Here is a 21528-nt window from a genome sequence, read left to right as displayed (position 1 = left end):
CAATAATGAATTTGCTCAATTTGGACTTTATGCACTGACTCAAAATTTCCCAATTTTTATCGGCCATAATTTTCTCAATTTTCATTATTTGAGAATAATTTTGAATTTTTTGGGAAGCTTGGGATGTCCTCTTCAATTATTTTTGCACTTGAAGATTTTTGTCTTAAAAAATGAGAGGGCAAATTTTGGGGTATGACAGGTATGTTAAATTCTAATTTCAAATTCTAATAGGATAATTCAGTTTTGTTTTGTTGTATCTCTGTGTCGTCTTTGTCACTTGGCCAAACCTCTAAGGTAATCAGTACTGTAAATGTTCATTTCACATCTTGAGAGTTGTGTTTGGGCAGGATCAATAAAATTATACAGGAGTAGAGCTCTATCCAGGAGTTTGGCAACAGGGACCTGATTCTGGATGGAAGGTTAAAGGTGAAGGAATTATGTGAGCTTCTACAGAGACTAATGAATGACACTTTAAAAACCATCTTCCACTACATGACAAATGTTGATCACATGTTTACCCAAGCAGCACCCTCCAAAACAAATAAGTTTCTACTGCCAAAAAAACCAACACTTTCCAATAACTATGGAAAACCCTCTTCTACCAACATTATTTTCAATTAGGAAAACAAAAAAAACACAATTTCACAAATCCTACAAATCAAGTACAAACATTATCCTCAAAAAACACAAACCCAGATGCAACTCTAACATGAAAATCCATCCCCCAACAGACAAAACATCAAACCAACCAAAATCAAACATTGTAATCTGTAACAAACATCATGAAACCAAAACAAACAAAAAAGCTTAGAAAGAATACTTTCATTTGGAAATCTGGAACACACACATGGCTTCCATATCAAACACTTGGTTTTGATATAAAGGATAATCAAAGTTGGTTTCATATCAAACACTGCGTGAATGTGGTGTTTTTCTAACTGCAGGGGATTCTATTTTTACACGATTATTATCCCTAACTTTAAACAATAAACTCATAACATCATCACTAATTTTATCAATAAACTCACAAACAAAATCATCACTATTATCTAAAACCATATCAACTAAAACCCTAACAATGTCATCTAACAATATCAACTAAAACCCTAACAATGTCATCCTTCAATATCGACTAAAACCCTAACAATGCCAGTAAAATATTGGATTCAATAGAACCTACCTTGAGATAGAGATAATGGAGAGAGATGGAGAATAAGCAAGGTGCAGCAAGAACGGTGGAGAACGGCACGGAGGAGGACGACTGGAGGAAAGTAAGGAGGAGAGCGACCGGAGGATAGCACGGAGGAGGGAGACCGGAGATGGCGAACGGACGGTTAGGGCTCTGAGTTGAGTTCGTTGGAAAAGAAGCTCTGAAATCGTCGCTAGCTTTTATGAAAATTAGAATACTGAGATATTGATACATATATTCTATTTTTTAATTTTAATTAATAAGACCTTTAGCAGCGCTTTTGAAAGCGCTGACTAATATGGGCCTTTAGCAGCGCTTTTGAGATTTTTTTTTTTAAATTTACATGACTTTAGACAACGCTTTTGGGAAAAGAACTGTCTAAGGTAGGCCTTTTCAAAAGCGTTGTCTAAGGTAGGCCTTTTAGCAGCGCTTTTAAAAAGTGTTGTCTAAGGTAGGCCTTTTAGCAGCGCTTTTACTCTTTTTCTTACATAGTTTCCGTTTTTATTTCTTATTTAACTTATAACAGCGCTTTTGAAAAAAACGTTGTCTAAAGTGCGCTAGTAAAAGTCATTTTTGGCGTACTGAGTGCAGCAAACTTCTCAAAATCTTTCTCTTCTGACTTCTTCTTTACCACTCTAGAAGGGAATGGTAACTTGATCACCGGTTTAGCCTCCTTCTTATTTTTCTTTTCAAGTGGCTTAACCAGTAATGCAGCTACTTTGGGCTCTTTCTGATTATCTCTCACTTCCAGATCCACTTTTATGACCAAGTTATCATCTGTTGTGACCGCATTGACATTTTCTTAGTTTTTCGGATTTGTCACATTTGAGCTCGGGCATTACAAAAAGAAGCTCATTAGTGACGTGATTTTCATGTCACAACGTGGAGAATAACGTCACAATTTCTTTTTTGCGACGTAATTGTTTACGCCGCAAGCGAGTGTGTGGCAACTCATTAGTGACATGATTTTCACGTAACTAATTTGTGACGTGAAAATCACGTCGCAACATTCTAAACGTAGGAAATTAGTGACGTGATTTTCATGTCACAAATTTATGACGTGAAAATCATGTCACTAAACAATTGTTTTTTTCTAATTCACATTTTTTTAAAATCTGCATGTTGCGACGTGATATTCATGTCACAAATTTGTGACATGAAAATCACGTCACTAAAAGTGTATTTTTTTTATAAAAAATTTAATTATGATTCAATGAATATTAATAAAAAGATTTATTATTAATTGTGATTCAATAATTCTGATTCAAAATTAATAAATATTAATAAAAAATATTTATTTACATTAAAAAAATATTATAATTGGAAATAAACTATAAGTCATATAATAAAAAAGGTTTATATGCATGAAAAAAATATGAAAAAAAAAAACTACCAACACAATCTTTAACTCATATTTTCTAACCTATTTTCTTTATTGGTTAAAATTTATCCATCATGTAAAACTTAAATGAAATATATTTGGTAGAGTTTTGCAAATAAAAAGCGAGCGTTAAAAAACATGTTCTAGTTTTTCTCATATATATATATATATATATATATATATATATATATATATATATATATATATATATATATATATATATATATATATATATATATAGGGACAACTCAAGTGATAACACTTAGTTATTATGAGAAATGAGAACAATGAATCACGACCATTAAATTTTAATTTGTCGATTTTAATGAACTGATTTGGTTTCTCTTTCTATGTAGATTTAAAATAAATATTAAGGATCATAGAAAGAGAAATCAATCAAGTCCATTAAAATCAACAAATCAAAATTTAATGGTCGTGATTTATTGTTCTTGATCTTTCCGAGCAGAACAGGTGGCCATCAACGGTAAAGCTTGAAATTTGGAACGGTTGGAGGAGAAAAAGGTGGTTGTACCTGTAAGGCACTCCGATGCCGAAGTAAGTGTATGGACAACAAGGTATAACGAAATTAAGAGATTTTACATAAAAAAGAGATTACCTTGCCCTTTAGGGTTAGAGACCTATTTATAGGACTGTTCTATGCAAAAAGGACTTCACTTTTTGAGGACTCATGCGAGGCGCTAGGCCAGAAAATGCGGGAGTAGGACGTTGTCGAGCACGATGCTCTAGCATGCTCGGTATTGTCTTGTTTTCGGCCGGAGCGGGCCGGGGAAGGGTGCCGCGAGTGTGGACCAGGATGCCTTAGGGCAAAGAGCGGATTGGCCCAATTAAAATGATTGGGCCAGTACAGAACAGTTCTCATTTCTCATAATCACCACTTGTTCTCACTAGCGTCGTCATATATATACACTACTAGAAATTTGGCCTACGGCCACGCTAAAATTTTCCACAGCTCAGAAACTGTGGCCACATATATGATTTGGCCTTGATTTTAAAAGCGTAGAATTATGTTATAAAATATTGGATCCAGAGTATGAAACTGTGGCCTTTACTACGATTATACAACTGCAGATATTTTAAGCCACAAAGGAAAACCGCGGCTTTATAATTTTCACTTCAAACTGTGGCCCAAACCTAAAAAAATATATCCCTCCAAAATTTCCCTCTTTTTTTTGGTTTGCCTCTCATATTTATTATCTTTTATAATTTTTTTAGATTAAAAAAATAAAAGAAAAATCGAAAAGATAACTACACAAACCCTAAAATCAATCAAGCTCTCTCTTCTTTCTCTTTCCCAAACCCTAAATAAATAAAAGGATTAGGTCTTTTGGCGTGACATTTGAGATAAATGGCCCAGAGTTCTTCTTCTCTTTGATACAGTAAACACAAAATTATCAATCTTTAACATTCCACCATTCACTCAAACATCAACACTGAAATCGGAAAACAGTAGAGGCTGAACTCCTCGCGGCGGCGGCAGATCGTGATTGGTGCTATGGGTTACGAGCAGCTGACACCGGTGGTGTGGGGATGGCCGAGAATGGATCGAAGCAGGATGCGTCAACGTCGGAGAAGGGGCTTCGCCGGATCTGAACCAGAGCGGCGCTGGGCGTGTGATGGGGTGAGAACGAGTTGCGATTCAATAGTGGTGACTCGTTGTTCGCTGAAGGTGATGTCGCTGGAGTTCGGTATGTTTGTTGTTGAAACCGCGTCGGCGTCAGAGTTGGGCGGCGACGATTAGAACAGTTTGTCCTTTACTGATTCTGTTCTTTCCTCTTTTCCTGCATGAAATAGATAAAAGAAACATTGTTGTTGTTAGTTTGAAGTTTGTGTGGACTTGTTTCCGATCGATATACTTGCCTTTGCAAAACAAACAAGAAGTTGTATTTGTATGATGAATTTGATTTTGTTTTGAAATTCTGAATGGAAATGTTATGGTTGCAAAACAAACAAGAAATTGTACAAGTTGTATTAATAGAACATGAGTTTATGTCTGTGTGAAATTTGAAGGTTTGGAATGGATGTTGCTGAAGGTTGCGAAATTGCTGAAGGTCGTCGCGGCGGATACAGGAGGGAGTGATGGCTGTTCCGGCGTGGTGTTGGAGCCGTGGATACTGTTGCAGTTAGATGAATATTTGCAGAGAGCCAGATGTATTGTTGTTGATGGTGATGCTTCTTCGCTTCTTCCAAGACATGCTCACGGTTAGTTTCGTAATTAGTTTGTTAATTACTTTCACTAATTTGATTTACTGATTGGTTAATTTTGGTGTGTGAGGGTTTTAGGGAAGTTTCTGAGGATGTTTTTGGGTCCTATTAATGTTCGTGCATCTCGTAAGGATGTGCAGCTTAAGGATTACAAGTATTCACTTTAACCCTAGGCTTATTATGAATACATTAATGTATTTGATTTGGATTATACTTTTATTGAGTAACCTGATTTGTTAATGTTTAATTTTCAAAATGAAATGCAGGTATGTGAGGATACTTGGTGCTTTTTATTTGCAACTTACTGGATCTGATACTGATGTGTACCATTATCTGGAACCATTGTATAATGATTATAGAAAATTGAGGCGAAAATTAGCTGATGGACGTAAGTTTTTGAATGTTATTGTGACCTAAAAATTATGATTGTGTTTTGTATTCTACTTGCAATGTAATTATCTATTACCTATTTGTTAAGGTTTTGTGTTGCTCTTGGTTTTAACAGGATGCGGATTTCAAACAAAACAAAAATATAGATTTGGTTGGTTTAGTATGAAGCTGAAATTGGTAGGAGGTGATTCTGCTGGTGTTGTCACAACTTATTATGTAAGTACACTACTAAAGGTGCTTTTTTTGTTAAGTGCTTTTTTGTGTTTCTGTGAATTCAATTTGGTGTGGAATTGTTGCAGATGTGTTCAGAAAATGGTGCAGGCCCAACAAGAGATGAAATTGATTTTGAGTTTTTGGTAAATAGAACAGGACAACCATATTTGATTAAGTTTAGTTAATTGTTTTGGTGTAATTGTTGCTGTTAACAGAATGATTTAGGTCTGATGGAGGGGAAAGGATGGTTAAGAAGCTTAGGATGTCCAAAGTCCTCACTATATCTGAGGGGACATCAGTTTCAGATGCGTGTCGGCGAATGGCAGTGCGGCGCGTTGATGCTGTTTTGCTGCCTGATTCAAATGCTTTGTTATCGGGAATTATGACTGACAAGGTTTGTGAATTTTCTGTGTGAATGTGTGTTTATTGAGTGTAGTGCATAATATAGTTTGAAATTTAGTTTTCATGTATAATGCAAGGATGTGTGTGTTGTGTCTAGGATATTGCTACTAGAGTTATTGCCGAGGGTTTGTGGCCGGACCAAACAATGGTGTCAAAAGTAATGACTCGGAATACTTTGTTTGTGATTAGCTTTATATTAAATAATTTCAGAAGATCTTAAGCCTATGATTAAAATAGCTAATGTTCATCATTATAGAGAAATATAGTTTTGAAACTATAACTTACTTGTATTAGTTCACTGCTTCACTTTATATGAAAACTACTATTGCAATAAGAATTAAATGTGAATGTGCTTTATGATGTTATATACCTTCTCAATTTCTTTCAGGATGATGAATTGAAATCCATCTTTCTCTTTATGTTACCTAGTTTCCTTTTAAAGTTCTCTCTTGTGGTGTGTCCAACAGAATGGTGCTTTTGATTTCTATTGGGTTTCTGTTTATGTATGTATGTATGTATGCTTGTATTGGGTTTCTGTTTGTTTCTATTTAGCCTGTTAAGTTTGGTACCTAGGTGATATAGTGTTTAATCTAGCCCCCAGTTTGGTGTAGCATGCAGCTCTGTTACTATAAGCCTGGAAGAAATAAAGAATTCAACACATTAGGAACCACATTAACACAACAGATTTGATAAAGGCAGCGTTGGTGTTTTATGTGAAGGAAAAGAGGAGACCAATTTTGAAGAACTATGACCCAAAGTCTTATGACCTTCACTACTCCAAATTCACTTTCCAAAGTAATGAACTCAATAAAAAAGTTATAAATATTTTTGTGCCTGCTTTAAATTTTAAGATGACAATATTTATTGTGTTGGTGCAGGTTTGAAGCCGGACGAGAAGTTATTATAGTTGGAGTCAAGGAATTTCTTTCTCTGCTCAAAGCCAATCGTTTCTTCTTGTACTCAAAAAGAGAACATGGCAATGGATTCTGCATTTCCTTGGATTATTTTAGTCCCTTTCCTGCTATAAATTAAGACCGTAGACATATGTTAAATAGAGTAATTATTGGCAATCTTTAGTAGAAAATGAATTGATGATGAAATTAGTATCTCTCAATCTTAGAGGTTCTCCGGTTTTCATTCTTCTTGTACTTGTGTTTCCAATCAATGCAAAGTATATTGAAATATTATATTATTTAAAAGATTTGTAATATCTAACTTTAAATGTAATTATTTTCATTAAGTTGTTAAAGTGGTTTAGAATATATATATATATATATATATATATATATATATATATATATATATATATATATATATATATATATATATATATATATATATATATATATATATATATATATATATATATATATATATATATATATATATATATATAACCACAGTTTTAAATTTGTGGTCATAACCAAACCGTGGCTATATCTTCAATCAAAACTGTATGTTAAGCGTTAAACTGAAACCGCGGCTTTATCATATAGCCACAGTTTTGCAGTCATGGCAAATACAAACCGCGGCCTTAATCAAGCTACCTAAACCGTGGCCTAACAAAGCCACGGTTGTCAAAAAGGCGTGGTCTATACCAAAAAACCGTGGACTTTACTTTAGGCCACGGCCGCATACTCCACAGTTGGATTTTCGTGGCCAAACCGTGGCCTCAGCGTTACGCCACAGTTATTTTGCATATAGCCTCGGTTTCCTGGGCGTGGCAGGAGACCTTTTTTTCTGTAGTGATATATATATATATATATATATATATATATATATATATATATTGTTTTTACTAAACATTTAATAAACATATAATAATTAATGTTTTTTTATAAATAACAATTGTATTCTATTTTTTCCAAATAAAATATAATAAACATATTACATAACATATAATAACTATATATTTTAATTTTATTTTAGAATGTTATGTTTAAAAAAACTATTTCACACTAAAAGAATATATATATATATATATATATATATATATATATATATATATATATATATATATATATATATATATATATATATATATATATATATAATATAATATAATATAATATTTTGTTTAAAAAAGAAAAAAGAAAATTTTATAACATTATAAATATATAACATTCTAAAAAGAACTAACAACCCAAATATCAAAATAAAATACATAATAAAATATAAAAAAAATAAACAACAACTAAAATGCCTCTTCTTGCTGTATCTTTTAAATCTTCTTGCAATATCTCTTCAATATCTTGAAAAAATTAAAAATGGTAATGAAATCAAAATTATTATAAAACTTTGAAACAAAATATTTTAAAAAAATTGAATACAATGTATACAACAAGTTACCTGAGAAATTATAATAAAAATTTATTTTGAAATGGAAGGGAGGAATCTCTTCAATATCTTGAAAAAAATTAAAAAAGGTAATGAAATCAGAAATTATAATAAAAATTAAAAAAAATATTTAAAAGAAATTGAATACAATTCATACGAAAAGAAGTTGCCTGAGAAATTATAATTGAGATTGATTTTGAAATGGAATGGAGGAAGATGAAAGAGAGTGGGAGAATGTTGGAAGAAAAAGAAAGAATGAAGAATAAGTGTTTTGGATTTTAATGTGAGAGGTTAGGTTTTGTGAAGAGAAAAATTGTATTTATATAGGCCAATCAGTGGCGTGAATATCACGTCGCAACCCCCAACGTAATAAATGTTAGAACAAGATTTGTTCTGATCAATTATCTTAGTTTTGATGATAACAATAATATGAATTTTGCTTAAGATAATATGGTACTCTAATCCAATGCAATTTCCTTTTCAGGAAATATATAAAGAGTATGCATAATTCAGCGCTCAGAAGCTTTGTCTCAAAGGGTTCAGCATGCAACATCAGAACATGGTCTGGCAAGACATCAGAAGATGGTCGAAGCAGAATCAGAACATGGGTCTATGGAAGCATCAGAAGAACATGAGATCAGAAGCACTGAAGTTCTGATGGTATCACGCACAGAAGCACTTCAAGGTCAGAAGATCAGAAGATGCTATGCACCAAGCTGTTTGACTCTGATGATATTCAAACGTTGTATTCACAAACATCAGATCAGAAGGAAGTACAAGTGGCAGGCTACGCTGACTGACAAAAGGAACGTTAAAAGCTATTAAAGGCTACGTCAGTAGACACAGCGTGAACAAGGCTCGAGGTAGTTGACAAAAGCGTATAACATTAAATGCGATGCTGTACGGAACACGCAAAGCATTAAATGCACTCAACGGTCATCTTCTCAACGCCTATAAATATGAAGTTCTGATGAGAAGCAAGGTTAACGATTCTGCACAAAACAACTCATATTAACTTGCTGAAACGCTGTTCAAATCAAAGCTCAGAATCTTCATCTTCATCAAAGCTCACTACATTGCTGTTGTAATATATTAGTGAGATTAAGCTTAAACGTTAAGAGAAATATCACAGTTTGTGATTATAGCTTTTAAGAAGCAATTGTAATACTCTTAGAATTGATTACATTAAGTTGTAAGGAACTAGAGTGATCGTGTGGATCAGAATACTCTAGGAAGTCTTAGAGGGTATCTAAGCAGTTGTTCCTGGAGTGATCAGTGTGTGATCAGAAGACTCTGGAAGACTTAGTTGCTGACTAAGTGGAAAACCATTGTAATCCGTGCGATTAGTGGATTAAATCCTCAGTTGAGGTAAATCATCTCTGCGGGGGTGGACTGGAGTAGTTTAGTTAACAACGAACCAGGATAAAAATAACTGTGCAATTTATTTTTATCTGTCAAGTTTTTTAAAGCTACACTTATTCAAACCCCCCCTTTCTAAGTGTTTTTCTATCCTTCAATAAATTGCAAATATTATTTATTGATAATAAATTGGAGATATTATTTATACACATATATTATTTATTGGTAATAAATTGCAGACCATCAATAATGTGAATATTGTAACACCCCAATTCTACACAACAAATATTCGATAATTATAATGAAAATCAAGAGTTATACAAAAAATTTATCAACAAATGAGATGTCACATTTACTTCTTAAAACGACATATTAATCACATATAACATAGACACATAACACATAGTTTGGATGAACGATAACAACATAATTTAACCTTTTAAAACGAAACAACTTTTCATTAATAAGCAGCGGAATCTGCAAACTCAACTTCAAGTCTCTTAACATCTTTTGTGCAACTAAAACAAATTCAACTTAAAAATTATTCAACAAAATCGACATATATTTCAACAACTAAAGGAACAACAATAATTAAACATCAAGCGTTCATCCCCCCAAGTGCTACATATCAGAGCGACAACAATGACTCGACTCACGGCAACTAAATCTTTATCACTGCAATCACCTGCACATTACCAGTATAAAGGTAACGACAGAACAAATAAAAGGGGTGAGATATCAAACCATATAAACAGAGTTATGATAAATGTAACACCCCAAATCTACACCGCAATTATAAGCGAAAATCAGAGTGCATTTAATCCAGAAGTATGAAGCCTTCAAGATGGAGGATGATGAAGACATTGAAAAGATGTTTTCAAGATTTCAAACTCTTACTCCTGGATTGAGAGTTCTTGACAAGGGATACACCAAGGCTGATCACGTAAAGAAGATCATCAGAAGCTTACCCAGAAGATGGGGTCCTATGGTGACTGCATTCAAGATTGCAAAGAATCTGAATGAAGTTTCTCTGGAAGAGCTTATCAGTGCCTTGAGAAGCCATGAAATAGAGTTGGACGCAAATGAGCCTCAAAAGAAAGGTAAGTCTATTGCATTAAAATCCAATATCAAGAAATGCACTAACGCTTTTCAGGCTAGAGAAGAAGATCCTGAAGAATCAGAATCTGAAGTAGAAGATGAACTGTCCTTGATCTCCAGAAGGCTAAATCAACTCTGGAAGAACAAGCAAAGGAAGTTCAGAGGCGTCAGAAGTTCAAAGAAATTTGAACGTGGAGAATCTTCTGATGACAGAAGATTTGACAAGAAGAAGGTCATGTGCTATGAATGCAATGAGCCTGGACACTTCAAGAATGAATGTCCAAAACTTCAGAAGGAAAATCCCAAGAAGAAGTTTCATAAGAAGAAAGGTCTTATGGCAACCTGGGATGAGTCAGAAGATGATTCAGACTCTGAAGATGAGCAGGCTAACTGTGCGCTGATGGCGACAGAAGATGACGGATCAGAATCTACATCAGAATCAGATTCTGAAGAGGTATTCTCTGAACTTACTAGAGATGAGTTAGTTTCCGGTCTAACAGAACTTCTGGAATTCAAGTCTCAGATTAGTCTCAAATACAAAAAGCTGAAAAAGCTATTTGAATTTGAAACAAAGAAGCTTGAGTTGGAAAATTCTGAATTAAAAGAAAAACTTTTAAAACTATCCAATAATATTGGATCTCCTTCTGATTCAGAAAAATCCACTCCTAGTCTAAACCATATTCTGAAAGAATATGATTTAAGTTTCAGGAAGTTCTTATCTAGAAGTATTGGCAGAAGTCAGCTAGCTTCTATGATATATGCTGTGTCTGGAAACAAAAGAGTCGGCATTGGTTTTGAGGGTGAAACCCCATACAAACTTGAACCTGTTGATGAAATGAAATTCACATACAAGCCATTGTATGATCAGTTCAAGTATGGCCACTCCCATGATATTAGGCACACTTCACATGCTCAAAGTTTTCACATAACACACACCAAAAATCATGTGACACAACCTAGGAAATATCATGAAACTCACATTAAGAATTATCATGCTGTTCCTCCTTTTGCTTACAATGTTAAACCCAAGTTCAATCAGAACTTGAGGAGAACTAACAAGAAAGGACCCAAGAAGATGTGGGTACCTAAGGATAAGATTATTCCTATTGCAGATATCCTTGGCTGCAAAAAGGACAAAGCACAACATGTCATGGTACCTGGACTCTGGATGCTCACGACACATGACAGGAAGAAGGTCTATGTTGACCTGGTGCTTAAGTCTGGAGGAGAAGTCAAGTTTGGAGGAGATCAGAAGGGCAAGATAATTGGCTCTGGAACTATAAAGTCTGGTAACTCTCCTTCCATTTCTAATGTACTTCTTGTAGAAGGATTAACACATAACCTCTTATCTATCAGTCAATTGAGTGACAATGGTTATGATATAATCTTTAATCAAAAGTCTTGCAAGGCTGTAAATCAGAAGGATGGCTCAATCCTATTTACAGGCAAGAGGAAGAATAACATTTATAAGACAGATCTGCAAGATCTTATGAGTCAGAAGGTGACTTGTCTTATGTCTGTTTCTGAAGAGCTGTGGGTCTGGCACAGAAGATTAGGTCATGCTAGTTTGAGAAAGATTTCTCAGATTAACAAACTGGATCTTGTCAGAGGACTCCCTAATCTGAAATTCAAATCAGATGCTCTTTGTGAAGCATGTCAGAAGGGCAAGTTCTCCAAACCTGCATTCAAGTCCAAGAATGTTGTTTCTACCTCAAGGCCATTAGAACTCCTGCACATTGATCTGTTTGGCCCAGTCAAAACAGCATCTGTCAGAGGGAAGAAATATGGATTAGTCATCGTAGATGATTATAGCCGCTGGACGTGGGTAAAATTCTTGAAACACAAGGATGAGACTCATTCAGTGTTCTTTGATTTCTGCATTCAGATTCAATCTGAAAAAGAGTGTAAAATCATAAAGGTCAGAAGTGATCATGGTGGTGAATTTGAGAACAGATCCTTTGAAGAATTCTTCAAAGAAAATGGTATTGCCCATGATTTCTCTTGTCCTAGAACTCCACAGCAAAATGGAGTTGTAGAACGAAAGAATAGGACTCTGCAAGAAATGGCCAGAACCATGATCAATGAAACCAATATGGCTAAGCATTTCTGGGCAGAAGCAATAAACACTGCATGCTATATTCAGAATAGAATCTCTATCAGACCTATTCTAAATAAGACTCCTTATGAATTGTGGAAGAATAAAAAGCCCAACATTTCATATTTCCATCCTTTTGGATGTGTATGCTTTATTCTGAACACTAAAGATCATCTTGGTAAGTTTGATTCCAAAGCACAAAAATGTTTCCTTCTTGGATTTTCTGAACGCTCAAAAGGCTACAGAGTATACAATACTGAAACTTTGATTGTGGAAGAATCAATCAATATCAGGTTTGATGATAAGCTTGGTTCTGAAAAACCAAAGCAGTTTGATAATTTTGCAGATTGTGATATTGATATATCAGAAGTTGTTGAGCCAAGAAGCAACGCATCAGAAGCAGAGCTTCTCAGAAGCAAAGAATCTGAAGAACAAGTATTAGCTTCTCTGGACAATCTAAGCATTTCTGAAGAACCATCTGTCAGAAGATCATCCAGACTCATCTCTGGTCATTCAGAAGATGTCATTCTTGGAAAGAAGGATGATCCAATCAGAACAAGAGCATTCCTTAAGAACAATGCAGACTGTCAATTAGGTCTTGTATCTTTGATCGAGCCAACTTCTGTTGATCATGCTCTAGAAGATCCAGACTGGATAATTGCTATGCAAGAAGAACTGAATCAGTTTACAAGGAATGATGTTTGGGATCTTGTTCCTAGACCAGATGGATTCAATATAATCGGTACAAAATGGGTCTTCAGAAACAAGCTCAGTGAGAAAGGTGAAGTGGTAAGGAACAAAGCCAGACTGGTGGCTCAGGGTTATAGTCAGCAAGAAGGGATTGACTATACAGAAACCTTTGCACCAGTGGCCAGGTTAGAATCTATTCGTCTATTAATTTCATTTGCCACTCAACATAACATCACTCTCTATCAGATGGATGTTAAGAGTGCCTTCTTAAATGGTTATATAGATGAAGAAGTTTATGTCCATCAACCTCCTGGTTTTGAAGACTCTATGTCTCCTAATCATGTTTTTAAACTAAAGAAATCATTGTATGGATTTAAACAAGCTCCCAGAGCTTGGTATGAACGCTTAAGTTCTTTCCTTCTGGATAATGGTTTCACTAGAGGAAAAGTGGACACTACTCTCTTTTGTAAAACCTTTAAAAGGGATATTTTAATTTGTCAAATATATGTAGATGATATTATTTTTGGAACATCTAATGCTACACTTGGAAAGGAGTTTGCTGAGTCTATGCAGGCTGAGTTTGAAATGAGCATGATGGGAGAACTCAAGTATTTCCTTGGAATACAAATAAATCAAACATCAGAAGGAACGTATGTTCACCAAACCAAGTATGTGAAGGAACTTCTGAAGAAGTTTAATCTTCTAGACTGTAAAGAAGCCAAAACTCCTATGCATCCAACATGCATCCTAGGTAAGGATGAGGTAAGTAAGAAGGTAGATCAGAAGTTATACAGAGGTATGATTGGATCTCTTCTATATTTGACTGCTTCTAGACCTGACATTCTGTTCAGTGTTTGTTTGTGTGCCAGATTCCAATCAGATCCTAGAGAATCTCATTTAACTACTGTTAAGAGAATTCTAAGGTATCTGAAAGGTACTACTAATGTTGGCATAGTTTACAGAAAATCTAAAGAATACAACTTAGTAGGATTCTGCGATGCTGACTATGCTGGAGACAGAATTGAAAGAAAGAGTACTTCAGGAAGTTGTCAATTTCTTGGAAGTCATTTGATCTCCTGGTATAGCAAGAAGCAAGCAACTATTGCTCTATCAACAACAGAAGCAGAATATGTCGCTGCTGCTGGTTGCAGTACACAGATGCTCTGGATGAAGAGTCAGTTAGAAGATTATCAGATATATGAGAGTAACATTCCTATATTCTGTGATAATACTTCTGCTATATGTTTATCTAAGAATCCTATTCTTCATTCAAAAGCTAAACATATTGAGATTAAACATCATTTCATAAGGGACTATGTTCAGAAGGGTGTTATATCTTTAAACTTTGTGGATACAGACCATCAATGGGCTGATATCTTTACAAAACCCTTGGCTGAAGATAGGTTTAAGTTCATTCTGAAGAACATCAGTATGGATTTATGCCCAGAATGAGAAGATGAGAAGTTCTTACGTATGAGTATCTTCTGAAATGTATGTGGATTTTTTTTAAAATCAGAAGTTCTGATTGAAATCTTTTAGAAATTATGATTCGGTTATTACTAACGTTTCAGTGTCTAAGTTGATTCAGAACCTCTTTTAAAGCAAAACAGCTGTTACGTTTTATCTCGGGATGGTAAACCTGTCGTTACTGTTCATGGATAAGCGCGCGTGCAGTTGAAGGGACACCGACCATAGGTAACTGTGCTAGTCACCTCATTTGTCTTTATTATCTCTCCTCATGTCACGTAACATTAAATGCTATCCATCATTTGTTTCATTTTATTTTCTTTTAAATACTCTTCAAACGCTTCTCCTTCCCTCTTATATTTTCTCATCTTGTTAAACATAAGAACCTTTTGTAATATCTTTTGATTATCAATGAAAAGTTTCTTTGTTTTCCATTCCAGTGATTTTTATTTGTCGTTTTATTCATCTGAATCTTTTGAGATATTCTTTTTGATGTTATGACAAAAAGGGGGAGAAGATAAATGATAAATGATTTGATTAATCTATCAGTTGCTGGGTAAAGCTCCCACACATTTTCTAACAAGAACTGCAAGTTCTATATGGTTTAAGTGTTTTGCAGGTATAAAGAAGTGAAGAGAATCTTCAAAGCAAACACAAGAAGCAAAACCATAAGAAGTGTTATTCTGTAAAAAGAATAAGCTCATGGAAACTGAAGCATGCTGAGTGCTGTCAAGCTTCAGAAAGAAGAATGAATCAGAAGCACTGATAATAGAATTTGATCCATATTTGTCTATTTGCTCTGACAAAATTCTATTTGCTCTGATAACATTATTTTAGCCTATATGGCTCTGATACATATCATGTGTTCTAATATACATTTTATGTTCTGACTCGTTCATGCTGACTTTTGTCGTTTAGTTTTTGTTCTGTAACATTTCAGGATGTAGAGATGCTCTGATGATGCTCTGGTACATTCAACAATGTTCTGATACAAATCTAGCATGAAGTGAGGTTGGTAGAAATTCAAGGCTCTGAAGCTATCCGAGGGAAGCAGAAATCAGAAGCTGTGAATGTTCTAAAGATCCAGAAAACTCAAGTTCTGAAGCTGTCCTAAATGGAAGCAGAAATCAGAAGCTGTGAATGTTCTGACGATCAAAGAAATTCAAGTTCTGAAGCTGTCCTAAATGGAAGCAGAAATCAGAAGCTGTGAATGTTCTGAAGATCAAAGAAATTCAAGTTCTGAAGCTGTCCTAGATGGAAGCAGGAATCAGAAGCTGTGAGTGTTCTAGGGATCTAAAGAAATTCTAGTTCTGAAGCTGTCCAATGGAAGCAGAAGTCAGAAGCTATGAATTCTCTGAAGACAGAAGCTTATGTGATCGTCTCTACCGAAATAATCAGGGAAGTCTTTTATTAAAGTTCTTCGAGTATTTATTTCAGGGGGAGATTGTTAATCTCAGGGGGAGACATATTCATATGCTTATGCTATAGCTGTGTAATTTGTCTTTTGCCGTCTGCTCTTTCTGATCGCAAATTCATATCATTTATATATGTTTTTGTCATCATCAAAAAGGGGGAGATTGTTAGAACAAGATTTGTTCTGATCAATTATCTTAGTTTTGATGATAACAATAATATGAATTTTGCTTAAGATAATATGGTACTCTAATCCAATGCAATTTCCTTTTCAGGAAATATATAAAGAGTATGCATAATTCAGCGCTCAGAAGCTTTGTCTCAAAGGGTTCAGCATGCAACATCAGAACATGGTCTGGCAAGACATCAGAAGATGGTCGAAGCAGAATCAGAACATGGGTCTATGGAAGCATCAGAAGAACATGAGATCAGAAGCACTGAAGTTCTGATGGTATCACGCACAGAAGCACTTCAAGGTCAGAAGATCAGAAGATGCTATGCACCAAGCTGTTTGACTCTGATGATATTCAAACGTTGTATTCACAAACATCAGATCAGAAGGAAGTACAAGTGGCAGGCTACGCTGACTGACAAAAGGAACGTTAAAAGCTATTAAAGGCTACGTCAGTAGACACAGCGTGAACAAGGCTCGAGGTAGTTGACAAAAGCGTATAACATTAAATGCGATGCTGTACGGAACACGCAAAGCATTAAATGCACTCAACGGTCATCTTCTCAATGCCTATAAATATGAAGTTCTGATGAGAAGCAAGGTTAACGATTCTGCACAAAACAACTCATATTAACTTGCTGAAACGCTGTTCAAATCAAAGCTCAGAATCTTCATCTTCATCAAAGCTCACTACATTGCTGTTGTAATATATTAGTGAGATTAAGCTTAAACGTTAAGAGAAATATCACAGTTTGTGATTATAGCTTTTAAGAAGCAATTGTAATACTCTTAGAATTGATTACATTAAGTTGTAAGGAACTAGAGTGATCGTGTGGATCAGAATACTCTAGGAAGTCTTAGAGGGTATCTAAGCAGTTGTTCCTGGAGTGATCAGTGTGTGATCAGAAGACTCTGGAAGACTTAGTTGCTGACTAAGTGGAAAACCATTGTAATCCGTGCGATTAGTGGATTAAATCCTCAGTTGAGGTAAATCATCTCTGCGGGGGTGGACTGGAGTAGTTTAGTTAACAACGAACCAGGATAAAAATAACTGTGCAATTTATTTTTATCTGTCAAGTCTTTTAAAGCTACACTTATTCAAACCCCCCCTTTCTAAGTGTTTTTCTATCCTTCAATTGGCATCAGAGCGCCGGTTCTAAGGTGCAAGCACTTAACCGTGTTTAGAAAAGATTCAGGAAGAGAAAAACGCTTCAGTAAAAGATGGCTGATGAAACTGCAAAGTCTACACCTGCATCTACATCTGGCTCTGCTGAGCAACACAACGGTAACAATGGTTATACTAGACCGCCGGTATTTGATGGTGAAAACTTTGAATACTGGAAAGATAAACTGGAAAGTTACTTTCTTGGTCTAGATGGTGATCTATGGGATCTTCTGATGGATGGTTACAAACATCCAGTAAATACCAGTGGCGTAAAACTGACAAGGCAAGAAATGAATGATGATCAGAAGAAGCTTTTCAGAAATCATCATAAATGCAGAACTGTTTTGCTGAATGCTATCTCTCATGCTGAGTATGAGAAGATATCTAACAGGGAAACGGCCTATGACATATATGAGTCCTTGAAAATGACTCATGAAGGAAATGCTCAAGTCAAGGAGACTAAAGCTCTCGCTTTAATCCAGAAGTATGAAGCCTTCAAGATGGAGGATGATGAAGACATTGAAAAGATGTTTTCAAGATTTCAAACTCTTACTCCTGGATTGAGAGTTCTTGACAAGGGATACACCAAGGCTGATCACGTAAAGAAGATCATCAGAAGCTTACCCAGAAGATGGGGTCCTATGGTGACTGCATTCAAGATTGCAAAGAATCTGAATGAAGTTTCTCTGGAAGAGCTTATCAGTGCCTTGAGAAGCCATGAAATAGAGCTGGACGCAAATGAGCCTCAAAAGAAAGGTAAGTCTATTATATTAAAATCCAATATCAAGAAATGCACTAACGCTTTTCAGGCCAGAGAAGAAGATCCTGAAGAATCAGAATCTGAAGTAGAAGATGAACTGTCCTTGATCTCCAGAAGGCTAAATCAACTCTGGAAGAACAAGCAAAGGAAGTTCAGAGGCGTCAGAAGTTCAAAGAAATTTGAACGTGGAGAATCTTCTGATGACAGAAGATTTGACAAGAAGAAGGTCATGTGCTATGAATGCAATGAGCCTGGACACTTCAAGAATGAATGTCCAAAACTTCAGAAGGAAAATCCCAAGAAGAAGTTTCATAAGAAGAAAGGTCTTATGGCAACCTGGGATGAGTCAGAAGATGATTCAGACTCTGAAGATGAGCAGGCTAACTGTGCGCTGATGGCGACAGAAGATGACGGATCAGAATCTACATCAGAATCAGATTCTGAAGAGGTATTCTCTGAACTTACTAGAGATGAGTTAGTTTCCGGTCTAACAGAACTTCTGGAATTCAAGTCTCAGATTAGTCTCAAATACAAAAAGCTGAAAAAGCTATTTGAATTTGAAACAAAGAAGCTTGAGTTGGAAAATTCTGAATTAAAAGAAAAACTTTTAAAACTATCCAATAATATTGGATCTCCTTCTGATTCAGAAAAATCCACTCCTAGTCTAAACCATATTCTGAAAGAATATGATTTAAGTTTCAGGAAGTTCTTATCTAGAAGTATTGGCAGAAGTCAGCTAGCTTCTATGATATATGCTGTGTCTGGAAACAAAAAAGTCGGCATTGGTTTTGAGGGTGAAACCCCATACAAACTTGAACCTGTGTATGAAATGAAATTCACATACAAGCCATTGTATGATCAGTTCAAGTATGGCCACTCCCATGATATTAGGCACACTTCACATGCTCAAAGTTTTCACATAACACACACCAAAAATCATGTGACACAACCTAGGAAATATCATGAAACTCACATTAAGAATTATCATGCTGTTCCTCCTTTTGCTTACAATGTTAAACCCAAGTTCAATCAGAACTTGAGGAGAACTAACAAGAAAGGACCCAAGAAGATGTGGGTACCTAAGGATAAGATTATTCCTATTGCAGATATCCTTGGCTGCAAAAAGGACAAAGCACAACATGTCATGGTACCTGGACTCTGGATGCTCACGACACATGACAGGAAGAAGGTCTATGGTGACCTGGTGCTTAAGTCTGGAGGAGAAGTCAAGTTTGGAGGAGATCAGAAGGGCAAGATAATTGGCTCTGGAACTATAAAGTCTGGTAACTCTCCTTCCATTTCTAATGTACTTCTTGTAGAAGGATTAACACATAACCTCTTATCTATCAGTCAATTGAGTGACAATGGTTATGATATAATCTTTAATCAAAAGTCTTGCAAGGCTGTAAATCAGAAGGATGGCTCAATCCTATTTACAGGCAAGAGGAAGAATAACATTTATAAGACAGATCTGCAAGATCTTATGAGTCAGAAGGTGACTTGTCTTATGTCTGTTTCTGAAGAGCTGTGGGTCTGGCACAGAAGATTAGGTCATGCTAGTTTGAGAAAGATTTCTCAGATTAACAAACTGGATCTTGTCAGAGGACTCCCTAATCTGAAATTCAAATCAGATGCTCTTTGTGAAGCATGTCAGAAGGGCAAGTTCTCCAAACCTGCATTCAAGTCCAAGAATGTTGTTTCTACCTCAAGGCCATTAGAACTCCTGCACATTGATCTGTTTGGCCCAGTCAAAACAGCATCTGTCAGAGGGAAGAAATATGGATTAGTCATCGTAGATGATTATAGCCGCTGGACGTGGGTAAAATTCTTGAAACACAAGGATGAGACTCATTCAGTGTTCTTTGATTTCTGCATTCAGATTCAATCTGAAAAAGAGTGTAAAATCATAAAGGTCAGAAGTGATCATGGTGGTGAATTTGAGAACAGATCCTTTGAAGAATTCTTCAAAGAAAATGGTATTGCCCATGATTTCTCTTGTCCTAGAACTCCACAGCAAAATGGAGTTGTAGAACGAAAGAATAGGACTCTGCAAGAAATGGCCAGAACCATGATCAATGAAACCAATATGGCTAAGCATTTCTGGGCAGAAGCAATAAACACTGCATGCTATATTCAGAATAGAATCTCTATCAGACCTATTCTAAATAAGACTCCTTATGAATTGTGGAAGAATAAAAAGCCCAACATTTCATATTTCCATCCTTTTGGATGTGTATGCTTTATTCTGAACACTAAAGATCATCTTGGTAAGTTTGATTCCAAAGCACAAAAATGTTTCCTTCTTGGATTTTCTGAACGCTCAAAAGGCTACAGAGTATACAATACTGAAACTTTGATTGTGGAAGAATCAATCAATATCAGGTTTGATGATAAGCTTGGTTCTGAAAAACCAAAGCAGTTTGATAATTTTGCAGATTGTGATATTGATATATCAGAAGTTGTTGAGCCAAGAAGCAACGCATCAGAAGCAGAGCTTCTCAGAAGCAAAGAATCTGAAGAACAAGTATTAGCTTCTCTGGACAATCTAAGCATTTCTGAAGAACCATCTGTCAGAAGATCATCCAGACTCATCTCTGGTCATTCAGAAGATGTCATTCTTGGAAAGAAGGATGATCCAATCAGAACAAGAGCATTCCTTAAGAACAATGCAGACTGTCAATTAGGTCTTGTATCTTTGATCGAGCCAACTTCTGTTGATCATGCTCTAGAAGATCCAGACTGGATAATTGCTATGCAAGAAGAACTGAATCAGTTTACAAGGAATGATGTTTGGGATCTTGTTCCTAGACCAGATGGATTCAATATAATCGGTACAAAATGGGTCTTCAGAAACAAGCTCAGTGAGAAAGGTGAAGTGGTAAGGAACAAAGCCAGACTGGTGGCTCAGGGTTATAGTCAGCAAGAAGGGATTGACTATACAGAAACCTTTGCACCAGTGGCCAGGTTAGAATCTATTCGTCTATTAATTTCATTTGCCACTCAACATAACATCACTCTCTATCAGATGGATGTTAAGAGTGCCTTCTTAAATGGTTATATAGATGAAGAAGTTTATGTCCATCAACCTCCTGGTTTTGAAGACTCTATGTCTCCTAATCATGTTTTTAAACTAAAGAAATCATTGTATGGATTTAAACAAGCTCCCAGAGCTTG

At 35.5% G+C, this 21528-nt stretch overlaps 1 protein-coding gene across 6 annotated transcripts; it reads left to right on the top strand.

The window, feature by feature from the left end:
* Positions 1 to 3852: 3852 nt before the first annotated feature.
* LOC131651233 (uncharacterized) lies at positions 3853 to 6999 on the top strand. Of its 6 annotated transcripts, none has more exons than XM_058920901.1 (9): positions 3853 to 4276; positions 4599 to 4790; positions 4872 to 4947; positions 5060 to 5181; positions 5299 to 5399; positions 5483 to 5539; positions 5612 to 5790; positions 6400 to 6593; positions 6677 to 6999. In XM_058920901.1, the coding sequence occupies exons 1-7, from the start codon at positions 4084 to 4086 to the stop codon at positions 5780 to 5782; spliced, it is 912 nt and encodes a 303-aa protein (XP_058776884.1). In that variant the 5' UTR covers positions 3853 to 4083; the 3' UTR covers positions 5783 to 5790; positions 6400 to 6593; positions 6677 to 6999. The 6 variants fall into 6 exon arrangements, with proteins under 6 accessions (XP_058776884.1, XP_058776883.1, XP_058776882.1 ...); XM_058920900.1 differs by having other exon boundaries at positions 3854 to 4276; positions 6410 to 6593; XM_058920899.1 differs by having other exon boundaries at positions 3854 to 4276; positions 5612 to 6593.
* The last annotated feature ends 14529 nt before the right edge of the window (positions 7000 to 21528 follow it).

Source organism: Vicia villosa, linkage group LG2 (assembly GCF_029867415.1).
Source record: "Vicia villosa cultivar HV-30 ecotype Madison, WI linkage group LG2, Vvil1.0, whole genome shotgun sequence".
NCBI classification, from domain to species: domain Eukaryota; kingdom Viridiplantae; phylum Streptophyta; class Magnoliopsida; order Fabales; family Fabaceae; genus Vicia; species Vicia villosa.
Note: the sequence above shows the minus strand (reverse complement) of the source record. Positions and strands in the feature narration are given on the sequence as shown.

Bases quoted from the DNA above. Each gene is read 5' to 3' on its own strand.
- LOC131651233 (XM_058920901.1), top strand. From the start codon at position 4,084: ATGGGTTACGAGCAGCTGACACCGGTGGTGTGGGGATGGCCGAGAATG. The intron at 4,791-4,871 runs GTTAGTTTCGTA...TGAGGGTTTTAG, and splicing joins TCTTCCAAGACATGCTCACG to GGAAGTTTCTGAGGATGTTT. The intron at 4,948-5,059 runs GTATTCACTTTA...AATGAAATGCAG, and splicing joins GTGCAGCTTAAGGATTACAA to GTATGTGAGGATACTTGGTG.